The sequence below is a fragment of the Heptranchias perlo genome, chromosome 22 (genome assembly GCF_035084215.1).
Source record: "Heptranchias perlo isolate sHepPer1 chromosome 22, sHepPer1.hap1, whole genome shotgun sequence".
NCBI lineage: Eukaryota > Metazoa > Chordata > Chondrichthyes > Hexanchiformes > Hexanchidae > Heptranchias > Heptranchias perlo.
The window spans coordinates 32,254,319-32,267,117 of NC_090346.1; the positions used below are offsets into that span (position 1 = coordinate 32,254,319).

Sequence of the window (12,799 nt, forward strand, 5' to 3'; positions counted from 1 at the left end):
TTCCCCTCTATCTACCCTGTTAGATACATCCTCAAACAACTCTAATAAATTTGTCAAACACGATTTCCCTTTCATAAAACCATGTTGACTCTGCCTAATCATATTATGATTTTTTAAGTGCCCTGTTACCACTTCCTTAATAATGGATTCTAGCATTTTCCCGACCACTGATGTCAGGCTAACTGGCCTGTAGTTCCCTGTTTTCTCTCTTCCTCCTTTCTTAAATAGCGGGGTTACATTTGCTACCTTCCAATCTGTTGGGACCGTTCTAGAGTCTAGGGAATTTTGGAAGATCATAACCAATGCATCCACTATCTCTGCAGCCACCTCTTTTAAAACCCTAGGATGTAGGTCACCAGGTCCAGGGGATTTATTGACTTTTGGTCCCATTAATTTCTCTAGTACTTTTTCTCTATTGATATTAATTACTTTAAGTTCCTCACTCTCATTAGCCCCTTGGTTCCCCAAGAGGAACATAGGAACAGGAGTAGGCCATTCAGCCCCTCGAGCCCGCTCCACCATTTGATAAGATCATGGCTGATCTGTGATCTAACTCCATATACCTGCCTTTGGCAAATATCCCTTAATACCTTTGGTTGGCAAAAAGCTATCTATCTCAGATTTAAAATTAGCAATTGAGCTAGCATCAATTGCCATTTGCAGAAGAGAGTTCCAAACTTCTACCACCCTTTGTGTGTAGAAATGTTTTCTAATCTCACTACTGAAAGGTCTGGCTCTAATTTTTAGACTCTGCCCTCTAGTCCTGGAATCCCCAACCAGCGGAAATAATTTCTCTCTATCCACCCTATCTGTTCCCCTTAATATCTTAAACTTCGATCAGATCACCCCTTAACCTTCTAAACTCTAGAGAATACAACCCCAATTTGTGTAATCTCTCCTCGTAACTTAACCCTTGAAGTCCAGGTATCATTCTAGTAAACCTACGCTGCATTCCCTCCAAGGCCAATATGTCCTTCCGAAGGTACGGTGCCCAGAACTGCTCACAGTACTCCAGGAGCGGTCTAACCAGGGTTTTGTATAGCTGCAGCATAACTTCTGCCTCCTTGTACTCTAGTCCTCTAGATATGAAGGCCAGCATCCCATTAGCCTTATTGATTATTTTCTGCACCTGTTCATGACACTTCAATGATCTATGTACCTGAACCCCTAAGTCCCTTTGGACATCCACTGTTCTTAACTTTTTACCATTTAGAAAGTACCCTGTTCTATCCTCCTTTGGTCCAAAGTGGATGACCTCACATTTGCCTACATTGAATTCCATTCACCTAATCTATCAATATCCCTCTGTAATTTTATGTTTTCATCAACACTGCTTACAATGCCACCAATCTTTGTGTCATTGGCAAACTTAGATATGAGACTTTCTATGCCTTCATCTAAGCCGTTAATAAATATTGTGAATAATTGAGGCCCCAAGACGGATCCCTTTGGGACTCCACTTGTCACATCCTGCCAATGTGAGTACCTACCCATTATCCTTACTCTCTGTCGCCTTTCGTTCCGCCAACTTCCTAACCAAGTCCGTACTTTTCCCTCAATTCTATGGGCTTCTATCTTAGCTAATAGTCTCTTATGTGGGACTTTATCAAATACTTTACCAATCTTTCTGGTATGCTTTTTGTGTCTTCTACAGTGAAGACAGATTCAAAATATTTGCTTAATGTCTCTGCCATTTCCTTATTCCCTATTTTATAATTTCTCCTGTCTCAGCCTCTAAGGGACCAACGTTTACTTTTGCTACTCTCTTCCTTTATACATACCTGTAAAAGCTCTTACAATCTGTTTTTATATTTCTTGCTAGTTTACTTTCATATTCCATTTTCTCCCTTTTTATCGTTTTTTTTGGTCATCCTTTGCTGGGTTCTAAAACTCTCCCAATCCTCAGTCTTACTACTCTTCTTCGCAATATTATAGGTCTTGCAACACCCGTTGTGCACGCACCCAATGGGTGGCATCATGTCTTGGCATGCGTGATGAAACACATGAAAAGGCGAATTCACAAATGGGACTCAATAATGGCCAAGACGTGGCAGTGGTGGTGATAATGATAATGCACCATAACATATAAAATGTAAATTAATAACATGACAGCTCGTCAAATACCCTTGTGCATACCCTTGGTGAATTACAATTGCTTAGCCTTTCTCTTTCTACCGCTTCTATGTGGTGCATCTCCTGTGGCTTCAACAGATGTATTGGCAAGTTGCTCAGATCCCTGCCCTGACTGCTAAGATGCTTTTGGCCTACGCCATCTGGGTTTTGGAGCCCGTGAAGCCCCTGCCAATGACTGGTCCACATCTGCTGGGGCAGACTCAGCCATGGGGGAGAGGATACTGGTTGAGGAGGAGGCAACGGGTGAGACATGGCTTTGAGTGAAGTCCCTACTTCTATGTCCTCTTTCGCCATCATCCCTCTCCCGGGCCAGCGCAACATCACTCCCACCACTCTGCTGGCCAGCAGGCTGATGAGCAGATGTGCCGCGTTGTAAGGCCACGGGTAACGTATCTGTCTGCTTGTTTAAGGCGGCAGACATGTTGGCATTCAGAGTCCGCACAGTCTTTGTCATGGCCTGCATAGACTTATTTGAGAGACGTGCTTGAAGTTCTCTCCAGCGCAGACATTCTCGCACTTCCCTCGCCACCAATCCACTAGCGAGTGAGTTGGACTCCTCCATCCTCTCTGCTATTGTGGAGAGTGTGTGTGTCACTTTTTCCATTACCTCGCAAAGTTGCTGCTGCACCTCTGTTGTTCTCCTTCTCAATGATGGCCCCTGGGGTTCAGCATCTGTGTCCAGCTGAGCAGAGCTTGGAGAGGAGTACGCCCACCGATGCAGACTCTCCACAGCTGCCCCTGCTACCAGTGTCTGCTCGTGCTCACTTGTGAGTGGTGAATCACCAGGTGACAACTGAACTAACTGTCTAATAGGACCCACTGAAGTGCGAGTATCTGCGCTGGTGCACGGCTGGATGCCCTGTGACGGTGCACCCTCAGAAGGAATGAGCTCCTCTGAGGAATCGATGTCTTCCATTTGTGCTAATTCCTCATGAAGGCCCTGGAAGTCAACAGAAAGCTATATTAATGATTTATCGCAAAAGTGACAATCTTTCCAATGATCATACTTAAGTCTGGCACAGTTACATCATTGATAAAATCAATTCATCATGTGTGTGAAAGATGTTAAAGTTCTGTCACCAGCTATCTGCAGGTTGCCAGTCTCTCCATTTCTGATGGATAGGCATGTGACAGTTCGGCTTATTTCCATGGCCTCCTCCTCCACATCTGTCACCTCCATTATGTGGTGGGCCACCTCCAGTTCTGCTCCTCCCCTTTGCATTTTGCGCTTTTTTTCTCCTACAAGGGGAGAAAGAACAGACCTGTGAGCGACTTATGATGGTGTATTCACCCGCTGAATGCATTGCTTTGGGTGAGGCTGACCATGAAAGAGATGCATCAGAGGGTGACTATCAGACAGATGTATCACATTGCTTTAGGACTGGGGTGAGTGGCATTGGTGAGTGAATAAACAGGCAGTTGAGGAAGTGCCTAGAAAGTGAAGGATAGTTGCTGCTGCTGATACTTAAGTGGGTGTGAGGAGTTATATGATGGGGTAGGTGTGCTAACAGAGTGACAGGGGCGGGGCGGGGCGGTGGGTGGTGGTGGGAGGTGTTGAATAAAACAGGATGTATCACTTTTCCTGACCTGGTTAGGTCATTAAAACGCTTCCTGCACTGAACCCAAGACCTGGGCACCGTGCTCATGTTGCTCACCTCTTCTGCCACCTCCAGCCAAGCATTTCTAGTTACAGAGCCAGGTTTCTTCCTGCCATCCATTGGAAACATTACCCCCCTCCTGACTCTCACTGCAGCCAGCAGTACATCCAGGGAGACATCATTAAATCTAGGCGCAGCTTTTGTTTTCTTGGACTCTATATTTCTCCTTTCTCCTTCAAAATCCATTCTTGGACTGGCCCTTTAAATAGTGGGCTTTAAATCACGTCATTCAGGTGCGCAGTAGGCCCGCTGCGCAGCTTGGAGACACAAAACCCGGAAGCAAAGTTAATTGCCTGCAATCGAGATATAATCGCAGGTTTAAACGCGCTCACTTTACCTCCGGGTTCCCCACGCGCAAATCCACCCACCCGCTGACTTCCCACCGCCATGCTAAAATCATGGCCCAGAGCTCTGTCACAGCTGCTCCGAAACTGACCATTAGGAGGCAAGAGCGAACAGTCTGGAATGGCTCTGTGGTGCTCCTGTCCCGTTGTGTATAGAAATCTGATCTACTCTTAGTGCTTACTAAAGGTCATGATGTGGAGGTCATGATGTTTCACATCGTTCACCTGACGAAGGAGGAAGCCTCCGAAAGCTTGTGAATTTAAAATAAAATTGCTGGACTATAACTTGGTGTTGTAAAATTGTTTACAACTTACTAAAGGTGGCTTGGCTAAAATTGGGTATTTGTCATGTGCAGAATCAACGCTCCACCACTCCATGGCACTTAATGTTGATGCTCCAATGTGCTGCATCATCTACCACACATCTGAAAGCACGTTCCGTTATTTTTTTGCTACCAATTGCCATCTTTTTCTCACTAATTTTCAAAAATCAATTACAAGCAGGTTCATCGCAATAAAGAAAGTGCAGGTTTTTTTTGTATCTGAATATTGAACATACGGAGCTGATAATACGACCTCCGCTGACCCTAGTGCCATTCAAGCACTCTGTGCCTGTGCAGAAACCAGCTGACCATGCCCCAGATGCACCCAGAACACCAGGGCCAGAATTTTCTGTGGCAGCAGCCAGTGAAGGGTTACTGTCTGCCTGTTTAGTGCCAGGAAAAACTGGGACTTACCCTTCAGTGCCCATTCCAAATGGGTGTCGCAAGGGTGGAGGGTTGCTCGGGCACTCCAGTTGCCTTATAAGGCGCCCCTAATTTTTAACAGTTTTTAAAGACCTAATGAGCCTTGAGTATATCCTGTGTGCAGGGTTCCAATGCTTTTTGTGCTGGTTGCCCGTACTGGGCAAATTGGAGGCCTCTGGCCTCCGTATCCGATAACAGAAGGCATGGGTGCCCACTGAGCTTCAGCCCATTGGACTTCTGCCATCAGATTATTGATGCTATAATTTACTTGATATTATTTAAAGGCAAAACTAAATAGTCAACAATAGCTGATGCTGCCCAATTAAACCAAAAAGTAATGTCTCCTAATGAATTTTTATGATTTTTGTACTTGCTGTATCATTTAGTAAAATAAACCCTAAATATCATTTGTGACGTAATTACCTGGTGTAAGATCACTTGTGGCCTAATCAAACAGTACACAAGCGAGATCAAAATATCGTTCTTCGTATGCTATGACACTCCATTAGCAAAGAAGAAACAAAAATGAGGAAGTATAGATTGATCACAATAAAAGGTTAGGGGCGATAAGTTAGGCCGTGTAGCGCCTGTTGTTTCGACATCCAAGATGGCGTCTTGGATGCGCACACACGTTTCCAGTGTGATGTGTGCCAGACGCCATCTTGGTATAGGAATTGGCGCAGGCGCAGATAACGAACGCTGGAATCATGTGAAGTAGGGATAAAATGGCTTCAATCAGTGTACAACGCTGATTTTAAAGTGATAAGTCCCAAAATGGTGTCTAACGCTCAACTCAACACACAGTCTTAAGCCCGACCATCTGAACGTTTCTTAGAGTGCCTGGAGGATCCCCCGACTGGCGCTATTTAAAGGGACCATGCAAGATTTACAGGTTAGTGGCTGGATTATTGCTTCTGGCTGCCGAGACATTTGTAACTGTTTTTGGAGGTCTGCTACACTTGAATACTAGGACGCGGGGACATAGCCTAACATTTACAGCCAGCACGTGCAGGAGTGAAGTTAGGAAATGCTTCTACGCGCAAAAGGTGGGAGAAGTTTGAAACTCACTTCTGCAAACGGCAGTTGATGCGAGCTCAATTGAGAATTCTAAATCTGAGATTGATAGATTTCTGTGAACCAAAGGTATTAACGGATATGGGGCTAAGGCGGGTATATGGAGTTAGGTCACAGGTCCACCCTGATCTGATCGAATGGTGGAACAGGCTCAAGGGGCTAAATGCCACCGCCACTTGCTGCCTCCTGCTATGTGCCAGCTTCTCCCTCAAGAAAGCGGGACGTGTGTCTGGGTGATGTGCCTATCATGGTTGAATAGCTGCCAGTGTGTGTGGCCCGTGAGTTGTGGGTGGGCGGCTTGCAACAGTGGTAATGTGTAAGGGTGAGAGGGTTGAGTACTGATGGAAACAGTTTGTTGGTATGTGGGGGATGGGGGGTGTAGTGGATGGAGCAGCAGATGCAGCTAGTGGTGTAGTTGGTAGGAGACGCCACTTGACAGTTGACCTCACTCACCTTGACCACTCATGTCAAAGCATTGAACTTCATCCTGTACTGCATCCATGTTAATGATGCTGTGCGTCTGGCATTGATTTCATCCCCTACTGCCTCCCACTACCTTTTGGGTGTATGTCTGGAGGGCCTCTTGCTCCACCCCCCCTCCCTGCAGATATAGGATGTTCCTCCTTCTGTCCACCTCTTGCACCAAGGCTTCTGGTGCAGAGAATCTTGGTGCATGGAGTCTCAGATCGGCAGATTGATGAGGTCTGGCATGCAGATTGGAGGATGTGGGATTTAGTGGTGCGCAATCTTTATTCAATGTTTTAACATAACTCATCAGAATGTAAAAATAAGGATGGGACCTGCATCTGTGCTTTACATTTACGATGTCCGTGCAGACAGCAGGCTGTTATATTCAGCAAATAACAGGTTCCAGCTACCTTTAAGAGATTTCTAACAGACAACCTGCCTTTAAGAGATTGGAGCTTCCCCCTGCTGGTGGAAAGTGGAAATTGCATGGAATCCTCGTTCAACGCTGATTTCCAACGCAGATTGCAGGTGAGTCCTCAGGCCTGACGAAAATCTCGTCCTGCCTGCACAGGGACCATTGAGCAGATAATAGCGGATCGTGCTACTCCTGCCCAAAAATGGGCCCTATCCAGTTTCTCCCCCTAGATGTCTTTATATTTCCATATACTATAAGCAACACCATACTCTGACTGCATACCATGGCAGTTACACAACCAGAGCTCTTATGGCTTATGCTGCTTTTGGTATATTAATGCCTTGCAAGACACTGCAACTGTATGTTATCCTACATATACGTGACAAAATTAATTTTGAATTAGGAATTTTCAAATGAGCTGAAAGAACTGAGTCATGATTTGCAATAAAAGGTATACAGTATTAAATGTGTACTTTAATATTAAAGGTAAAAACTGTAAAATTAAGGCCTGGAATTTGCTGCAACGCCAATATTGACGTTAAACACTACAAGTTGGACCATTGTGCTCCCCCATCCACCAGTGGCGAATTTACACCAAAATATGCTGGAGAACTGATTAGAATACACCACAGCGAGCTAACAGCAAATCAGCAGCGGCACAGCCATTGGCCTATGTATTGACCCTGCCGCTAACCGTGCATTAACGATTTATCTTTCAACTCAACAGCAAAGCTCACTGGGCTGTCAAAAGCTGCTGAACACATCCAGCTTTACAGCATCAACATTGACAATGGAAAAGGCGTTAAGGGGAGGTTGAGCTGTCTTATTTAAATCTGTTTGCTATACAGGCTTTGTTAAAGCTAATTTACCGTTGATCGAAAGGACCATATAGTTAACAGATTAGCAATTACTGCTAATTTTATTCCATCCTCACATCTTCAGCTTTAGTAATTAGAAATGTATCGCTTAAATTTAGTTGTGGATAACATTTTAAAGAGATAAATAATTCAATTTTGCTGCTAAGTTATTTTGTATCTCTATTCATTTAGATATGACATATGTTTGTGTTTTCTTGAAATTGGATGCACACCACCGCGATGAAAATTATTTATCAGATTTTTTAAAACTATAATGAAAACAATTATTTATTTGTGCAGACTTTTAATTCCAGGTATTTTTGTCTGTGCATCGGGTTGTATAATATAAGGCTACCATCTCTTTAAGGGCAGCGTTTTAAGTGGCCGCTAGTATAAAAGTGGCTGTCTGTGGTCAGGGTTTTTCTTGGGTTCGTGGAGTTAGAAGACGTGAATATATTTCACAAAGGATCAGGCTATTTCCCAACTCGATAGCTTTGCATTGATTAAGTGAAAGGTCTGGATTGCTTAGATTGTTTCCCAATAATGTTCATCACCTGCTAATTTGGGACAATAGGCAAGAGTTCATGAGTGGTCTGTGCTGAGCTCCGCAAAGACTCCCAAAGTCTCGGAAATAAAACAATCTGCTTCCTCAAATATATTTTCTCAAATACAAGTCCATAAATCACGCTGCTGCCAGGTTTCCAGTGCCATTATTTTTCAGTCTAAGTATCAGTGGCTTAAATGCAGCAAATTCGCAACCGGCGTTGACTTTAATGGGGGCAGAGCTATGATAATTACCTTCTGGATGTTTCTGGTGAGGGATAGCAACGGAGTGGCATAAAAGTCCCAGGTAATTATGGTATGGTGTAAACCACTTGCGCTATAATTTCTTGGAACTTCTGCGCTAGAATAATGGCGTATGTCATAATGGCTCGAGTTTTCAGCCAATTCCGGGCCAATGCAAATCTCAAAACTAGGAATGTGGATATCTTCAAACAGTTGGACAATTTTGTAGACAGTTTACTTAGTGCAGCAAGGCACATATTTTCTCAGTTCCAATAGTTTGCTTTTCTATAACACTACTCACTTTTCTTGTTTGAATTCCCAATTTTGCAGATCTAGAGGCCATCAGACGACCAAGCTCCCCACTAGTTGATATCAAACCTATTGAGTTTTGGGCAATAGGATCTAAGAAGGAAATAGTTCAACCAAATGTATTCCGAAAACCCTACATGCTTGAGGACTACTTCCGAAAATTCGAGCCTCGGCTCTACTCTGTTGATTCGAGCAGTGATGATGTAGACTCTTTAACTGATGAAGAGATTCTGTCCAAATATCAGCTTGGCATGCTCCATTTCAGCACTCAGTATGATCTCCTGCATAATTACTTAATAGTGCGAGTGATTGAAGCCAGAGATCTTCCTCCCCCGATCTCATATGACGGTTCCAGACAAGATATGGCCCATTCAAATCCATACGTTAAAATGTGTCTCTTACCAGATCAGAAGAACTCAAGGCAAACGGGTGTTAAACGCAAAACTCAGAACCCGGTTTTTGAGGAGCGATATACTTTCGAAATTCCATTCTTAGAAGCTCAAAGAAGGACTCTCCTTTTAACGGTTGTTGACTTTGATAAGTTTTCACGTCATTGTGTCATTGGAAAAGTTGCAATGTCCTTAAGTGAAGTTGACCTTGTAAAAGGTGGTCATTGGTGGAAGGCACTAATTCCAAGCTCTCAGGTAATATATTCATTAGATTCTATTATGGCCTCGATTTCCACTTGAGTTCCAATGTATTTCCTGTCATTGGCACCTTAGTACCATTAAGCATCAGGGACACCTCTGCATCCCTGGAGTTGCTATGGGCAGCGGAGGGGCAATTTAAAGTTAAATCTCTTGAAGGAAGTTGAATTGATTTAACTCCCCCAACACGATACAAATTTTTAAAAAAGAATTCTCGTCCTCCTTAGCTGCCTCAGAATCCACTGGCCATGCAATGCTGCATCTGACCTCTGAGGCCCACCATAGTCATTCTCCGACTGTTCCCAGGCAGATTCCTGGGCAAAGTCTGGAAGGTTACCAAAATTATTTAAATGAACCTGTCCCGGAAACTTAGCTACTGTGAGGGGCACATCCTTGTGGGGGCTAGAAGCCCCATTACATCAAGTAATGGCTGAGCAGAAGATTCCGGCTTACGTGTGGTTATTTATAGTATAACGTCCTCGAACAAATAGTGAGTTTCTTCAACTCCCTTTGCGGGGCTATGACTAATAATATTGTTAAAACAGTTCACTGTAGAAGTCAACAACATTTTATTCAATTTGTTACTTTAAAAAAAGTTTTTGAAACATGTGATATGAAATTATCCTTTAAGTATGTTTTTGATTCTGCACATGAGCAGAATAATGCACTCATATATATTGATGACACGTGATACACAAGAAATTAGATTGCATCTTCTACTTAGCCATAACAGGGTGTAACCGTGTAGTTGTTATGGTGCTGGACTAGCAAACCAGATATCGTGAACTTAAATCACACCATGGCAAACTGTGAAAGCGACTTCAATAAATATTGCAATTTGTGGGCTAGCATCAAGACGAATCACTGAGAAAGCTGCTGTTTTGTCATAAAAATCCATTTGGTTCACAAATGTCCTTCAAGAAAAGGATCTTGGCATCCTTACTTGGCCTGCAATATATGTGGCTTTAGTCCTAACTCTTCATTGTAAAAATGAAGATGCATCATAGATGCATTTAAGGGGAAGCTAGATAAACACGAGGGAGAAAGTAATAGAAGATTATGCTGATGGGGTTAGATGAAGAGGGGCAAGAGGAGGCTCCTGTGGAACATAAATACCGGCATAGACCGGTTGGGCCAAATGGCCTGTTTCACTGACTCTGTACATTCTATGTGATTCTATGTTTAAAAAAAAATCACTAAAGAAGGTTCACCACCACCTTCTCAGGGAAACTCAGGATGTACAATAAATGCTGCCTCATCATCATCACCCACATCCCAAGAACAAAACAAAGTGCAGTAGAGTGGACTTCCACCCTATGTAAGGACACAGCCCTGACCCTGGCCATGTTTCTGGGATCGGGCCTATTTAAATAATTGTGGGAGCATTTGGAGAATGGCTTGCAGCCTCTTGGGCAGCCGATGACTTTTTGGCTCCAATATCTTTCAGAAAGATATCTGGTCACGCAAAACAGTTCATTTATATGGAATTGCGCGGTGCAGGATACAACTCCAGAGTGGTATTCAAAACATGCCGAATGTTATGAAATTTGAAGTTAAAGATGCACCTTTCTGTTACCAGATAAAATGTTGTGCGGGAAACCGTACAAGTAACTTTGATTCCAACAGAAACTTATTAGCTATCACATATGAATATGCATGAGAGTGAATATGTGGCTGTGAATAAAAAAATCTGTTAATGCAAATGTTTCATATCCTAAATGTGAAACCAAGCTGTTCCTAAGTATGTTTATTTATTATATCCATAAGTACAAATATTCTGTATTCTAATTCAACACTGTTTTCTTATAGAATGAAGTTGAACTAGGGGAACTATTGATCTCTCTTAATTATTTGCCAAGTGCAGGAAGACTAAATGTGGATATTATTAGGGCAAAACAACTCCTTCAGACAGATATGTGCCAAGGATCAGGTAAAGAAGAGTTATATTAATATTTAATGGGGACTGTTATATAATAAACTGGTAAGGGTTTGGTATTTAAGTCTGTTGTAAGGCAAATAATACACATAAAGCAAGTTATCAATTAGAGCTCATTATATGTTTAATGTGAGACATTATGGCTTATAACTATGTTAACCGTGTTCTGCATTTAAACTTTAATAGATCCATTTGTTAAAGTTCAACTGGTGCATGGATTAAAACTGGTAAAAACAAAAAAGACATCTTGCATGAAAGGCACCATAGACCCATTCTACAATGAATCCTTTAGTTTCAAAGTTCCATCAGAAGAATTGGAAGATATCAGCTTAGTGTTTACAGGTAAGACCACACAGTATTCATCTTTGATTCTCAGATAATTAATATTCAAATGAGAATCGTCAATTGGTTAAAAATACCAACCCATTTGTCAGTTTTCCCCCAAAGCTTCCCACTAAAGAAAACCAATTAGTTGGATATATATTATTTAAAAATATATATATATAATTTCAATTTTCTCTCATTCTCTCCTTAAAGATTGACTTTTGATGAAATACACTTCCACAGGTGCCAGCAGGCCTCGGGCGCTTTGCCCCAAGTGGCCGACCTTCTTTAATAAGCCTCGACCGTGCGCGGTGGCAGACTATTTTACCATGGAGGGCATCGCACTTGAACCCACTCATAGGGGCATCCACACGTGCATGCTTTCCAGCAGGATTATGACTGGATAATGATCAGGTGCAGGAATTGTGCTTTAGTTTTCTCCTTTCTAACTTGGGGTACTGCCGTCAACTGTAGCACTCCAATTGCTGCTCTAGTTGAGATCAGCTAACACAGTGCAAACCAGGAATGGAACTTGTGACTTTATGGCCCATATGGATTATTGCTAGACTGGGTAGTGCCTTTTCCTGCTTGAGCCTACCTCTTGTCATTTTAAAAATAATGTAATTTTATCTATTGAAATATAATAAGCATAAAAGGTGAAAAATTGGAAAACACTATTATAGTATATTATTCAATACCATTTGCTTCTTGTGCACATAATTATATTTACTATATTTTATTTTAATTTGGTACTTTTGTAAGCTCTAATAGTTCTGGTAGTGCTAAAATACATGTTTAAATAAATCAGATCAAGTATGATTTTGTAATTTAGAAGGACTGAATCAGTAAATAGCTTCTAATTAATAGTTTCCAAGAAAAATATAAAAAGAATATTATAGCAGATCAGAGCTAACATTTACAAATTTGCTTACCAACAAAAGCACCTGTGAATCAACTATGCAAATCATGCCTTCAGACCCTATTATTTCCTCGCCAAAACAACAGTAACTAAATTATGTTTCACATCTTCTCCACTTTTCCTGCCTGCATCAATAGACCCCAGTGATTAGCAGCACTTTAACTGGTTAAGTAAATCACTTAT

The 12,799-nt window shown here is 42.3% G+C and overlaps 1 protein-coding gene across 1 annotated transcript in view; it reads left to right on the top strand.

The window, feature by feature from the left end:
- The window catches only part of syt17 (synaptotagmin XVII), a 51,528-nt gene that overhangs the window by 16,866 nt on the left and 21,863 nt on the right, over positions 1–12,799 (top strand). Inside the window, exons 4-6 of the mRNA XM_068003060.1 lie at positions 8,812–9,434; positions 11,247–11,367; positions 11,560–11,715. Of these exons, the coding sequence (XP_067859161.1) occupies positions 8,812–9,434; positions 11,247–11,367; positions 11,560–11,715 (900 nt within the window). The remainder of the gene's footprint in view (positions 1–8,811; positions 9,435–11,246; positions 11,368–11,559; positions 11,716–12,799) is intronic.